The 15,445-nt window shown below is 39.4% G+C and overlaps 2 protein-coding genes across 2 annotated transcripts; both read left to right on the top strand.

Annotated features, from left to right (window-relative positions):
• Positions 1 to 3,871: 3,871 nt before the first annotated feature.
• On the top strand, positions 3,872 to 4,492 carry LOC310747431 (olfactory receptor 14A16-like; the record flags this gene model as incomplete). The annotated part of the gene is made up of 1 exon (XM_083581801.1): positions 3,872 to 4,492. The coding sequence occupies one exon, from the start codon at positions 3,872 to 3,874 to the stop codon at positions 4,490 to 4,492; it is 621 nt and encodes a 206-aa protein (XP_083437927.1).
• Positions 4,493 to 11,583: 7,091 nt separating this feature from the next.
• On the top strand, positions 11,584 to 12,540 carry LOC310747430 (olfactory receptor 14A16-like; the record flags this gene model as incomplete). Its single annotated transcript, XM_083581800.1, has 1 exon — positions 11,584 to 12,540. Exon 1 carries the CDS (start codon positions 11,665 to 11,667, stop codon positions 12,538 to 12,540), a length of 876 nt encoding a protein of 291 aa, XP_083437926.1. The 5' UTR covers positions 11,584 to 11,664.
• Between the last annotated feature and the right edge of the window lie 2,905 nt (positions 12,541 to 15,445).

Here is a 15,445-nt window from a genome sequence, read left to right as displayed (position 1 = left end):
CTAGTGGACAGGCAGAAAGTGAAGTAAAGATTATACAGTATTTGGGGGGGGGGGGCAGACGGATGGACAGATTTTGGACTCAAAACAGATCCTTATTTGGCATCACAAAATTAATGTTTGGTTGGCCGATATTATCAAAGGCATAAGAGATTGGCTGCAGGTGTGAGGGTATTGGTGGTGAGCTTTGGGCTCGCGTGGTGCTTAGGCATTGGAATAGTATTGTGTGGAGGAGTGAAGGTGCAGCCATCACCTGCCCCTCCATGCTTAAGGGTATTCCGTTAAAGGAATCTGGGGATATGGATCTCATCCAAAGCCTGTGGAGGGGCTAGGGCCATGCCAAGATCCCTTCAGGAATCCAGGGGATGCTCAAGTTGATCCGCATCAGCAGGGCTCCCCCTGCTGGTGATTTACTCTTACAGACTTCCTGCAAGGCAGGCAGGAGTGTAGTCTGTTCTTGCCAATACCTAAGCCAATACCGCTCACATTCTGTAACCAATAAAGTTGTGGCCTAAACTAACATTAACCTAAAATGCTGTGTCCTTGTGTCTTTATTTCTCTTGGGGATGCCTGAGGGGCCTTGACACACAATTACAGGGCCACATCCTTAGAGCAGGGAAGCTCCCTTGATGAGTTCTTGTTTCATAGAAAACTCAGGACCAGGCTACCATGCGTGTTAACACCTTAACTCTGATTTAACACAAGGTGTCCAGTCCCAGACACATAAGATACTGAGACAAAAATGATATTATGGAACAGGGTTATGAGCATAGACTCCTCTGCAACTAAGGGTAAGGGTTGAATGCATGATGATATCTCAGGGACACATAGGGATGTTGTTAATGAAGAACTAGCTCTCAGACAGTATAAAATACAGACCTCAAATGAGCATATATTAAAATGCAATAAACAGCATCTCCTCCAGATATCCTAAATGGGATAACACAGTGGGTAAGGGGAAATTACTGTACATGGGGAACACTGAGCTAGTTATACCTCACACACCTATCAGAAATCCAGTTGAAACAAGAAGGTTCCAGAAAGACTTATATGGCATTACCATCATCACTATTATTAGTATTAAATAATATGGTGGTTTTTTTAGAAACAGGATCATAAATAAATCTAAGCGTCTGTGGTTTATTCCAGCTTAAATATTTTCATGAGCAATGTTTAAGGTGGAAGTTTACATACTTTGATGGATTTGTGTTGGACTCCTGGGACCAAGGCTTAACAAACACTCCTGCTGCTTTTTGTGGGGCTCCTGAGTCCAACCAACAAGGAACACAATTGCTGATTTGATCGAGGCTCTTGAGACCAAACTCCTAGGAACATAACTGTAACAATAGTAATAAATTTCCACCCCATGGGTAATCTCTTCATTCTGCAAGAGTATAGAAACATTTTCACTGCCTCAGAAGAAAAGGAGGAAGAGATTAAAAGAAAAAGAAAAAAAAAATCCATGGGTGGCTAGAAGAATACAGAACATCTTGAAGTGATAAAGAAATTTCATCTGGAAATTTATTTAAAGGAAAAGAGTGAGATGTTTCTATTTTTATAACTTTAGTGATACCTGTGTAGTTTTTGTGTAGTTTTTGGAGGGTTAAATCAACTGTTGTGTATTATGTAGAATGTGAAATCCTGCTTGTTATGTGGTCTCTCCTGAAACCTATATAGACTGCACATAGAAAACCCAGTGACCTGGTTTCCATGACAAGCTAAGCCATCTTAACTTAGTGATACTTCACAAATGTGCAATGCCCTGGAAAGAAGATTACAGGAGCTTTGCTCCTCTGTGCTCCTTTTTACTGCCATCTTAGGCTACTCCAGGTTTTGACTTGCACACCATCCAAACCAGGACTAGTGGTTAGCCTCTCTCCTCACCAGCCATGAGCTGCAACCAAGAACAAACCTTCACTGCAGCTCCTAGTGAGTTAGGAGAGAGTTTTAGCACTTTGCTTGTCTTGTCTTGTCATAGTGTGGCAGCAAAAAGATCTGGGGAGCAGCAAAGCAGCTGTAAGCTTCTCTCCAAGAGTCTATACATTTGTACATTTATAAGACTGTGGTCTGTCCACAGCGCACATTAAGGTTAAAAACATACAACAAAGATTAAAACACTTGAAACCTCTGTGATCTGAACTAGGAAGGAGTTGCAAAGCATTGAGCCCAGAATACTGAATACATGCCTCCTGGGAAGTATGTGCTCTGTGTCTGAGCCATGTAGAATCACTCCCAGTGATTCAGTCAAAGACCTCACTGATCAAACAGGGATGTTAGGAAGCAAGCTGTTAAGGTATTGTAGACTCAAGTTGTGATGGGCATTGCACTGGAAATTAACACAAAACCCGCAAATTTTAGTCTCCATTATATGGGCACCTAATCATCCTCCTATATTTAAGTATTACTGTAATTCAGTATCAAAATCTAAGTAATTATCAAAATGTGTGTTGTAAATATGGAGATGATGGCAAGAGGCATCTGCCCTCTCCATATTGTTTCTGCATACTTCCACATAGACAGAAAATATGCCAAAGATGGACATAGAACTACAGAAGTGGCAGCATCCACCCCACTCAATCACAATTGGCCAAAAGAGGCCTGGGGTGATCGTGATGCCACTCTGGCGTAAAGGGCATCATTCCCCCCATACCAGGGGTGGGGGAACGGTATTGTGGGCCTGCCTGCAACCAGGACCATCCTTTAAGATGATCCAGTTTGTGAGCAGCACCATCTACAAGTTTTGAAACATCAGTAGTTTGATTTTATATATATATGGTTGTCAGTTATATACATTTCAATAGTTTTACAATTATTTTATCATTTCAAAACTCGACACATTCCGTGGTTCCTTAATTTTTATTTTTATTTTCATTTCCAGCATATTCTAAATTATCTTAACGGATTCTTTCATTCATCTACTTTAATTATATACTCTTATGAAACTGCAGCTTAGTACAACAATTTGTTCATAAATATTCAATAATGACCACTCCCCACATTAAATGGGGGGCGCCGTTTGCATGGTCATGTGCAGCCCCCTGGACCCGATGTGGCACCATTACCACAGGCTTGGCTTCGCCTCCCCCCAGGTGGGATACCTAGAGGTCTCCGTCTACCTCAGTCTATTCATTAATAAAATGTTTGTTAGCTTGATTTCTTATTTTTCCAGTACATTTTGCCACTTCTGTATAGTGCATAAATTTTTGTATCCATTCTTCTTTTGTCGATTCTTCGTTTTCTTTCAATTTTTGGGCAAATAACTTTCTTGCCGTTTTAGTAGCATACATAAAGACTACTTAGCAGTAATTTATTTTAACATATATGGAGTTGAAAGCTAACATCTCCTTTAGATGAAGATTTATTATTACACTATTTTGTTCACTACTTTTAAAAAAATCTATATCCCACAAAAATCATATCTGAAGCAATATTGGATAACAAATATTGATTATTAGAAGAGGACTTAAACCTGTGCTTATCTTCCTGTTTTCTTCTAGAAGAACCAGTCACTTTAGTAATGAATGCAAAGATAGGCAATGAATCCTCTATCTCTGAATTTCTACTCCTGGAGTTTTCAGCTGTACGGGAACTGCAGATTCTACACTTCTCTCTGTTCCTGGTATTGTACATGGCAATTGTATTTGGGAATCTTCTCATCATCTCTGCCATAGCTTTTGACCACCATCTTCACATTCCCATGTACTTCTTTCTGATGAACTTGGCCATACAGGACCTAGGGTCTGTTTCTGTCACCATCCCCAAATCCATCGTGAATTCTCTCATGAATACCAGACACATTTCTTACAGTGGATGCGTTGCTCAAGTTCTTTTATTTCTTTTCTTCTTATCATCTGATATTTTCCTTCTTACAGTCATGGCATATGATCGCTATGTTGCCATTTGCAATCCATTACAATATGAAATGGTGATGAACAAGGCAGCCTGCAAACAAATGGTTGCTGGCGTGTGGGTCGCTGGCCTTCTGTATGCAGTCACGCACACAAGTGCAACTTTTGCAACCCCTTTCTGCTCCAACATTCTCAATCAGTTCTTTTGTGAGATCCCACAGTTACTTACACTTGCCTGCTCAAACTTCTATCTAATGGAAATTGGAGCTATAGTGGTGAGTATAATAGTTGTGTTTGGATGTTTTGTCTTCATTGTTGTCACTTATGTGCACATCTTTACTGCAGTTCTGAAAATCCCTTCTGTACAGGGAAGGAAAAAGGCGTTCTCCACTTGCATACCTCACCTTGTTGTCTTCTCTGTATTTTGTTTCACAGGATGTTTTGCTTACCTTAGGCCTCCCTCTAAGACTCCATCTGATGGGGACTTTGCATTAACTGTGATGTATAGTCTTGTACCACCCATGTTCAATCCAATAATCTATAGCATGAGAAATAAGGAGATCAAAAATGCATTATCAAAACTGTTGGGTTTGAGGAAATCTCCTCTGGATATATCTTCCAGGCTTGTTTTGAAAAGGTATAATTAAAGGGCGCTCCTGGAACACAGCATCATTTCATATTAAATTTTCCTAATAGATTCAGATATGCAAACTCAAAATCTGCCTTGTTTCAAATGGTCATCTTGTATTCCTTCAGCTCAGCTCTATCACACTTTTGCTTGTCAGATCTCATGGCATGTTGACAATACATTTATGTATGTATGTTGAAGTTTATACCCCATTGTTCACTTGCATGATTCTTAAAGTGGCTGAACACATCTCAGCACCCCTTAATCCTCTAACACATGGATAATAACAGGTCATATTTCCTTTCGTCTATGACACACTGCAGTGATTTTAACCACGTATTCACGTTTTCAAGGAAGTGATAGCACTTAGATGAAAATATTTTTGGGGGAAGAGGAATTCACAGATTTAGTGGAATGTCACATGCACACATATCTGAATCAACATCTCAGCAAAAATTACATGCATCTTGGAGGCAGTCAGAAACACAAACACTGCCCTGTGATAGGGAAGTGTTAGAATGCATAGGGGGGGGGGAATACAACCTCTTTCCAAAAATATTTTGCCATCTGAAGGAAGTCAGGAAAAAATACAAAAGAGAGACACCTCCTCACCAGACAATGCAGATTTTTACATCACTACTGAAATAAGAACAGAACAGGGACTAGAGGTATTCACCATTCCCTTAGAAACAAATGGAAGTGTGATGGAATAGCAGCATAGATAAATGTGACTGCAATGGACAGATCTTGAGTCAGCAGCAGTCAGAGTTTGTTAGAACACCAACCAATCTGGAAAAACTGGTGAGTAAAAAATACAGAACTTTGCTGTCAAACAGATTGGGATTGTATGCCAGTTAGATAGGCACTGTCCAGTCAAGGAGGAGTCGATAAGTTTTGGAAAGAGTTTTTCTTTTAGAATTTACAAGATCAGATTTGAATCAGGAAATTTCTGTTGAGAACCCCTTTTGTTTGTCAGATTTAAATTTTTCAAATAACTGATGGTATTGGAACCAGTCTGAGATGTGTTCTCTTATTTCCTCAAAGTTTTTAAATTTTATTTGGTTATCGTCATTTTTTAGAAGTGTTTTATATGTTGGCCAGCTTTCCTGAGTATTTTTTCCATTTTACTGCTATGGCTTCTATTGGAGAAGTCCACCATGGGACTTTAGGCTCCATCAGGTCTTTATATTTTTCCCATACAGCAAAGAGTGACTTTCTTATTATATGGTTGGTAAAATTTTTATGAATTTTCGCTTTTCCATAGATCAGGTAGGCGTGCCATCCCCAACGGTTCTCAAAACCTTCCAGGTCCAGGAGGTCCAGATCCTGCAACATGCACCAATCTTTTAGCCAGGTGAAACAGGCTGCCTCGTAGTAAATTTTAGGTCGGGTAGAGAAAAGCCTCCTCTCTCTTTTATGTCTATTAAGATCAGGTGTTTAATCCTAGGTTTCTTCCATTCCCACAGGAATTTGGAAATTTCTCTTTGCCATATCTTGAAACAACCTGCTTCGCCCAGTATTGGAATCATTTGAAATAAAAAGATTAATTTTGGAAGCACATTCATCTTTATAATGGATATCCTACCCAGAAATGTTAATTTTAATTTACTCCAGGTTATAAAGTTTTTTTCTAATCTCTAACCAAGTTTTGGTGTAATTATCCTAAATAAGTTTATGTTCTTGGGGGTGATCCAAATACCCAAGTATTTCGCTTTTGAGGAGATTTTCAGGCCCAATATTTTTTCTAAGTCATCCTTTTCTTCCGTGGTTACATTCTGTACAGGGAAGGAAAAAGGCGTTCTCCACTTGCATACCTCACCTTGTTGTCTTCTCCGTATTTTGTTTCACAGGATGTTTTGCTTACCTTAGGCCTCCCTCTAAGACTCCATCTGATGGGGACTTTGCATTAACTGTGATGTATAGTCTTGTTCCACCCATGTTCAATCCAATAATCTACAGCATGAGGAATAAGGAGATAAAAAATGCATTATCAAAACTGTTGGGTTTGAGGAAATCTCCTCTGGATATATTTTCCAGGCTTGTTCTGAAAAGGTGTAATTAAAGGGAGTTCCTGGAATATAGCATCATTTCAAGTTAAATCTTCCTGATAAATTCATATATGCAGACTCAACATCTGCCCTGTGTCACATGGTCATCTTGCGTTCCTTCGCTTGTCAGATTACATGGCATGCTGATAATCCATTTATGTATGTATGTTGAAGTTTATACCCCATTGTTCACTTGCAAGGTTTTCAAAGTAGCCTACAACGGGCTGAACACATCTCAGTAGCACTTAGTCCTCTGGTTTATGGATAGTAACAGGTCTTGTTTCCTATCTACTCTGTCACCCCACATCATGCAAAGAGTCATTTTAACAGACTATTCAGGTTTTCAAGGGAGTGACAGCACCTAGATGAAATGTTTTTTGGTGTTGCCTGGATTTCATAGATTTACTGGAATGTCACATGCACACCTATCTGAATTAACATCTCAGCAAAAAGTACAGGCATGTTGGAGGCAGTCAGAAATACAAACACTGCCCTGCGATAGGGAAGTGTCAGAATGCATGGGGGGGGGGGATACAACCTCTTTGCAAAAATATGTTGCCATCTAAAGGAAGCTCGGGAGAAAACACAAAAGAGATACACCCCCTCACCCGCCAGTGTAGATTTTTACATCACTCCTGAAACAAGAACAGATCAGGGACCAGAGGTATTCACCATTCCCTTAGAACAAATGGAAGTGTGATGGAATAGCAGCATAGATAAACGTGACTGCAATGGACAGATCTTGAGTCAGCAGCAGTCAGAGTTTGTTAGAACATCAACCAATCTGGAAGAACTGGTGAGTAAAAAATTCAGAACTTTGCTGTCAAACAGATTGGGATTGTATGGCAGTTAGATAGGCACTATTTGTCATTTAGTGACACGGGTGGCGCTGTGGGTAAAACCTCAGTGCCTAGGACTTGCCGATCGTATGGTCGGCAGTTTGAATCCCCACGGCGGGGTGAGCTCCCGTCGTTCAGTCCCAGCTCCTGCCCACCTAGCAGTTCGAAAGCACCCCTAAGTGCAAGTAGATAAATAGGTACCGCTTTATAGCGGGAAGGTAAACGGCGTTTCCGTGTGCTGCACTGGTGCTGGCTCGCCAGAGCAGCTTCGTCACGCTGGCCACGTGACCCGGATGTGTCTTCGGACAGCGGTGGCTCCCGGCCTCTTAAACGAGATGAGCGCGTAACCCTAGAGTCGGGCACGACTGGCCCGTACGGGCAGGGGTACCTTTACCTTTATTTGTCATTTAGACAGCAACCTGGAGAGAGAAGAACCTATTCTGATTCGGACTAGGAACTACTGTAGCTAAACATGGATAACCAATTTGATTCCTTGGAGGGGAATTAAAAATCTTAGAAGGGGTTGTAAGATAGTTGCTAAGGCAGTGAAACAAACGCCCATTGTAAGTGGAAATAGTCTATCCTGAGAAGAAGTTCGAAGAAAAGTGCTGACTGGGGTTTTAAAGTTCAGTGTAAAGAGTGTCAGCCTGAAACAACATGCTGTGCCTTACATGAATATGCATGTATAAAATGAAGTGTTGTGCCTTTGAAGAGTAACCATAAAGCTGGAACCCACATGTAAGTGTAAGGAAACTGAAGTCTCCAGTGTTGTTAATAATGAGAGTTGTATCTTTTAAACAGAAAATTGGTCATGCTATCCAGTTCCTATCTTCAGTGAGAGAGTCTGACACAGTGATCACTGAAACAAAGTATCAGAATCTTAAACAACAAAACAAGACAAAAACCTAGTCCTTTTAGAAACAAAATATTAGACCGGAGAAGTAATTCCACACAGAGAATGTTGGCATAATTCTGTTCCACCTTAAGAACAGACGTGTGGAATTGTTGTATGTCACGTGCCTGTTTACACTCCAGCACAGCTTGCTGGGAACTTTCGTTTTGTGTATAGCTATTGCTTATGCTGCTTGCTTTGGACATGAAGGGGATCAGACATGTTTTCCTTTTGTCCTGATGTATGCTGAATAAACTGCTTGTAAATATGCTCACACATACTTCTGTTGCGAAGCTTTATCTCTGCTGACTAGATCATGCCCTAGCTTTTGAAGTTCAGGTCACTGATTCATGTGGCACCAAGGACTGGAGTTTGTCCGGTACACCAGCTGGTGGGATGGAGCCAGCTGGGGGCCTGCCAATTGCCCCCGCTTCCTTGGTTGTATGTCAACAGAGAATTGAGGGTCAGCTTCCAAGATCAGATGGAGGCCATCCCATTTACAATATTATGTGAATACAGAACTTTTGCTAGAACTAAAAACGTTTTCATGCTCTGGGACTTATTGAAAGATGGCACACAATAAGCCACACAAAAGACTTCATACTGAACAGAGGTATCCTTATTTCTTTTAAGGAATAGGCAAGGTGAACATTGTATTTAAATGGAAAATCCCAATACACATAAAGAGCTTGTGTTTATGCACATATTTCATATTAAATCTGCCTCCAAGGTGCACCACAAGACTTTTTGGTGCCTTGTGGCAGTCAGTTGATAGTTCACTACTCCTCATCTAGTGGCATGTATCAGCAGAGTCTTCACAAATTTCCTGCTCCCATTAGAACAGTTTCTTCCAGAGTCAGCAGTTAATGGAAAATCTCCTTTTCCACACAGTTCAAAGTACCAAAGTGTTTATTGTCTCCAGACACAAGACACATAGACACTCCAGACACATAGTAGTGTAAACACTACTATGTGTACAGTTCTTCTGGACTTTGAAGTAAAGATATATATGTATAGAGATCTGCTAACGCTATCACCATGCTAGCTAATACGGCTTTGTAAAACCTACAACCTCTTCTCCTTTCTCTCACAGATTCAGGCCCTGACACGCAAGCAGGATAGCAACAAAACCATAATGAAAGCAAAGCCCTGGAGATTATTATACCTTTGTCTATGTATAGACATAATTCCTGAAGCAATGGCTCAGTAAGTCATATATGCAACCTCGTTGGTGTTGCCATGGTAACAAAGTGCACCTGGCAACCTTATCTCAGAACATTCAGACATGGTGGATGTGCGCCTTAAGACATGAGCCCAAGCACTCTGTAATTCAACCTATTGTTCATATTACACCAACAAGACAATGTATCACATTTTTAAAGGAATTGATAGCACTAAGATATATATGAAATTCTTGCTTGTGGTAGTATTATCACAGAACCTAATGAATGACTACTGCAAGCTTTTGAATATGTTCAGGTCACAAATAGAAAAAGAGTTGCTGAATGTAAAACAATTCACACCTTTCTATATGGGAGACCAATATAAGCAGGACAAACCACAAACCCTTAGTCACCATTGCAAGCAAGGGCCTCAAGAACACTCCAAGTATTTTTTTTCCCTCCAGGTGAAATCTATCGTATTTCCTTAGAGTTTACACCTGGTTGAAATTTAGTGGTGGCTCTTGCATTGCCCAGAGCTTTTAGCACAGTGAGATAAGCAGTGAGACTGAGGTGGTATGTGTGAACTCATAGTTTAAAAATTGCCAGTCCCTACAAGTGCATGCACTGAACTGAGATAGGGCAAAATAATACTCTTCAGATGGTTATATATGCTCCTTGCAAGCTAGTGCCTCTAGCCCCAACTGTTCCTCCATTAGAAATTTCACTGCATGCTACTGAACTAGCGGGGTGGCAGAAAGCAAAGTAAAAATTGCAAAGCATTTACGGAAAAACCCTTAGACTCAAAACAGATCTTTATTTCACATTACAAAATGACTGGGCCACATAAGTAGATAAACGAAGATCCCCTGCTGAGCTCTAGTTTAATAGAAAACACAGGTCCAGACTACAACATGCAGAACACATTAACTCTGACTTAACACAAGGTGTTCAGTCTCAGATACAAAAGAGACAGAGGCAAAAATGTATGATGGCACAGAGTTATGAACATAAATCCCACTACAACCAAAGGTGATGGTCAAAAGGTATGATGGTATCATATAGACATGTAGGGCTCTTAACAGAAAGTAACTCCCAGATCATATCAAATACAGACCTCGGATTGTCAAGTATTCAAATGCAACAGAAAGTATCTAGTTCAGATATCATAAAAGGGAGGAAAAAATAGCAGAAGTAGGAAGAACACAGCGGGGGGGGGGATACTGAGCTGGTCATATCCCACACAAGTATTTTAAATATTATATAGTGTTGTTTTGAAACAGGATGGTTTAGTTGCATATCTTCAGTATTTGTGTTAGACCCATGGGGCAAAGTCTTAAAAAAGCACCATGGTTTCTTCGTGTGGGACTCTTGAGTCCAAGCATCCAGGAAAACAATTGCTATTTTGTTTGGGGCTCTTGAGACCAAGCTCCCACGAACATAAATATAATGATGGTACTAATTTATCACCCCATGGTAAAATCATCGTTCTGCAAGTATATACAAACATTTTCACTGTCTCAGAAGAAAAGGACGGGGAGATTTTTAAAAAAGAAAAAAAGATCCATGAGTGACTAGAAGAATACAGAACATCTTAAAGTTATGAAGAAATTGCATCTGGAAAAATAGTAAGATGTTTATATTTTATAACATTAGTTATACCTGGATAGCTTTCGGAGAACAAAATGCAGACAATGCTACTATAGTCAATTGTGTAGAATGGGAATTAGTGCTTGTTTTAGGTTTTTCCTGAAACCTGACATAGACTGCACATAGAAAAACCAGTGACCTGATTTCCATGACAAGCTAAGCCAAATTTATTGCTGCTGTAGTCACATGCATGAATAAATTTCTATAGTGTTAGGATAGTTCTGCCCCTATAAATCCCAGAAGAAAAAGCACTACTTAGCAGTAGTTTATCTTAGGACGATGGTGCAGTATCAATATGGAGCTGAAAGTGAAGTTCTCCTTCAGATGAAGATTTATTATTACACTATTTTGTTCAATTCTTTCTTTTAAATCTATTTCCCACAAAAACCACATCCAAAGCAGTATTGGTTACCAAATATAAGTTATCAGAAGAGGACTTAAACCTATACTTATCTTCCTATTTTCTTCTAGAAGCACCAGTCATTTTAGTAATGAATGCAAAGATAGCCAATGAATCCTCTGTCTCTGAATTTCTGCTCCTGGAGTTTTCAGCTGTACGTGAACTGCAGATTCTACACTTCTCTCTGTTCCTGGTATTGTACATGGTAATTGTATTTGGGAATCTTCTCATCATCTCTGCCATAACTTTTGACCACCATCTTCACACTCCCATGTACTTCTTTCTGATGAACTTGGCCATCCAGGACCTAGGGGCTGTTTCTGTCACCATCCCTAAATCGATGGCCAATTCCCTCATGAATATGAGACACATTTCTTATGCTGGATGCATTTCTCAAGTGCTTTTATTCTTTTTCTTTGTATCATCTGATGTTGCCCTTCTTACACTCATGGCATATGATCGCTATGTTGCCATTTGCAATCCATTACAATATGAAATGGTGATGAACAGGGCAGTCTGCAAACAAATGGTTGCTGGTGTGTGGGTTGCTGGAATTCTTAATGCAGTCATGCACACGAGTGCAACTTTTGCAACCCCTTTCTGCTCCAACATTGTCAATCAGTTTTTCTGTGAGATTCCACAGTTACTTACACTTGCCTGCTCAAACCTCTACCTAATGGAAATTGGAGCTATAGTGGTGAGTGTAATACTTGTGTTTGGATGTTTTGTCTTCATTGTTGTCACTTATGTACACATCTTTACTGTGGTTGTGAAACTCCCTTCTGTTCAGGGAAGGAAAAAAGCCTTCTCCACTTGCATACCACACCTGGTTGTCTTCTCCTTATTTTGTTTCACAGGATGTTTTGCTTACCTTAGGCCTCCTTCAAAAATTCCATCTAATGGCGACTTTGCAATAACTGTGATGTATACCATTGTACCACCCATGTTCAATCCAATAATTTACAGCATGAGAAATAAGGAGATTAAAAATGCTGTATCAAAGCTCTTGGGTGTGAAGCACTCTTCTATTAATATCTTTTCCAGACTTATACTGAAAAGGTTACATTTCTTTCTGTAGGTCTAAGGATAAGGAACTGTGGAGATATCATGACCAGTTACAGCTTCTAGATACATTTTGATATGCAGACTCAAAATCTGCTGGGTGTCAAAAGGACCTCCAGCGTAGATATACCATTAACATTGTTGCTTCTCTGTTCACATAGCCTGTTAATTATGCATTTAGAAAGGGACTGTCTATCATTTAGTGCATGTCTAACCCTTTCTCTTCTCCAACAGCATTCATCTGATAACAAGCTTTTCCGTAGAATGCCATTTCTTTTTATTTAAAGCTAAAATGGGTTTTCCTGAGGAAATGAGTAGGGAAAGGAGAAAACAACCCTATTCACATCCTTGGTTTCTAACTATGGAAGAAGTAAAAGTGTGGATGAGCCCTTGTTTAGGAACTTCAGATGAGAAGGACCTGTTCTGATTGGATTTAGGGATTAGCTTTAGAGGGCAACCCAATTTGCTTCCCTGAGGCTGAGAATAAAATCCTAGAAGGGGCTGTGAGATTCTTGATAGAATGCACAAATGTCCATTTTAGATGGAAATAATCTATCCTGAAACTAGTTTTAAATAAGAGTGCTAACTGGGGCTTAAATGTTCTCTGTAAAGAATTTTTGCCTGAAACTATTGTGCCCCACATAAGTAACATTTCTAAAATGAAGTGTTGTACCATACCATAGTGACTATTAAGCTGGAATCCTCATTGTATACTGTATATAAAATTGTTCCAGAAGTGTCTCCTCATTACTTTAAACCTTTGGTGGCAGATAAGTGGACACACGACATCCTTCCCATAAGTAAAACACCTGGCTGGTGCTGTTGTTTTTTTACCAAGAAAGAGTTAAAACAGCTGTATCTTTTAAAAACCCAGGAAGTTGGTCATGTTTCCCACCTCCCATCTTTAGTTAGGGAAATTGACACAGTGGCCACTGACACAATTTCTCAAAATCTTAAAAAACAAAGCCACATACTTTCGGAAAATATAAGACTGGAGTTTCACACAGGGAAAGTAATTCCACACAGGGAGTTGGGGTAAGCTTCCCAGAACTGATAGAGTTCATCCTATTTGTGATAGTGTATGGGAATAAAGAACTATTGCTTGGAGAGAAAAAACTAGTCATGCTCTGGGATTCATTGAAAGATGACACGCAATTTGCCAAACAAAAGACATTCACGTTGAACAGATGTACCCTTATGTTTTTGGAGAAATGGGCAAAGTGAACGATGTATATAACATCTAAATAACATAGCCAAAAAGACAAGTGACACATGTTCCTTGCAAATTCATTTGGACCTCACAAAGCTGGAAGTACTCAAATGTATGGAATCTGTATGAATAAATGAAAAGAACTTCATGTTCTGTAGACATGGTATGCTAACATAGTCTAAAGATTTGAACACAATATTCTGATTATGAATTGCCCATAGTTGCCTCCAGAGAAGGAACTGCTTTAGTGAAGGGATTTTTTTTAAAAAAATTGTTAAATGGTTAATTTATTTATTAGATTATCAGTCACTATATTTTGCCCTAAGCAACAGAAGTCTACATTAATAGACCTTAAATCCCACATACATATGGAAACTCCAGAGACAAGTGGTATGTGCTACACGGTGTCTCACGAACCGCAAAAGTAACCATGCACAAATAGAAAAAGAGCTGCTGGCCCTTGTATTTGAAAATTATAAAGTATTTGCTGAAAAAAGGCTTTGGATCCTTGTTTGGCATTTCAAAGTTACAGGGCTACATCCTTAGAGCAGGCAAGTTCCCCTGATGAACTCTTGTTTCATAGAAAACTCAGGACCAGGCTACCATGCATGTTAACACCTTAACTCTGATTTAACACAAGGTGTCCAGTCCCAGACACATAAGATACTGAGACAAAAATGATATTATGGAACAGGGTTATGAGCATAAGGCTCCTCTGCAACCAAAGTTGAGGGTTGAATGCATGATGGTATCTCAGGGACACATAGGGATGTTGTTAATGAAGAACTAGTTCTCAGACAGTATAAAATACAGACCTCAGATGAATATATATTAAAATGCAATAAACGGCATCTCCTCCAGATATCCTAAATGGGAGAACACAGTGGGTAAGGGGAAATTGCATGTGCAACACTGAGCTAGTTATACCTCACACAACTATCAGAAATGAGTATGAGAAGGTCCAGTTGAAACAAGAAGGTTCCAGAAAGACTTATATGGTGTTGACATTATCATTTTTAATAGTATTACATAGTATACTTTTTAGAAACAGGAATGTAAACAAATCTAAGCGTTTTTGGTTTATTCTAGCTTAAGTATGTTCATACGTTTACATACTTTGTATGATTCATTTTGGACTCCTGGGACCAAGGCTTAATGAACACCGCTGCTAATTTTTGTGGGACTCTTGAGTCCAAGGAACACAATTGCTGATTTGTTTGAGGCTCTTGAGACCAAACTCCCAGGAACAAAACTATAATAATAATAATAAATTTCCACCCCATAGTAAAATCATCTTTCTGTAAGAGTATAGAAACATTTTAGCTTTCACAGAAGACAATGAGCAGGTGATATCTTTTTGGGGAAAAAAGCCCTTGAGTGGCTAGAAGAATAAAGAACATCTTAAAGTAATGAAGAAATTGCTTCTGGAAATCTATTTTCTATAAAGGAAAAGAGTAAGATGTTTATATTTTTATAACTTTAGTGATACCTGGGTAGTTTTTGGAGGGTTAAGTGCAGACAATACTACTATTGTGTATTGTGTAGAATGTGAAATCCTGCTTGTTATGTGGTCTCTCCTGAAACCTATATAGACTGCACATAGAATACCCAATGTCCTGGGTTCCATGACAAGCTAATTGCAAATCTTAATTTAGTGAGATTACACAAATGTGCAGCCTCCTAGATTACAGTAGGTTTGCTCCTCCATGGT

Source organism: Podarcis filfolensis (genome assembly GCF_964270895.1).
Source record: "Podarcis filfolensis genome assembly, chromosome: 13".
NCBI classification, from domain to species: Eukaryota; Metazoa; Chordata; class Lepidosauria; order Squamata; family Lacertidae; genus Podarcis; species Podarcis filfolensis.
Note: the sequence above shows the minus strand (reverse complement) of the source record. Positions and strands in the feature narration are given on the sequence as shown.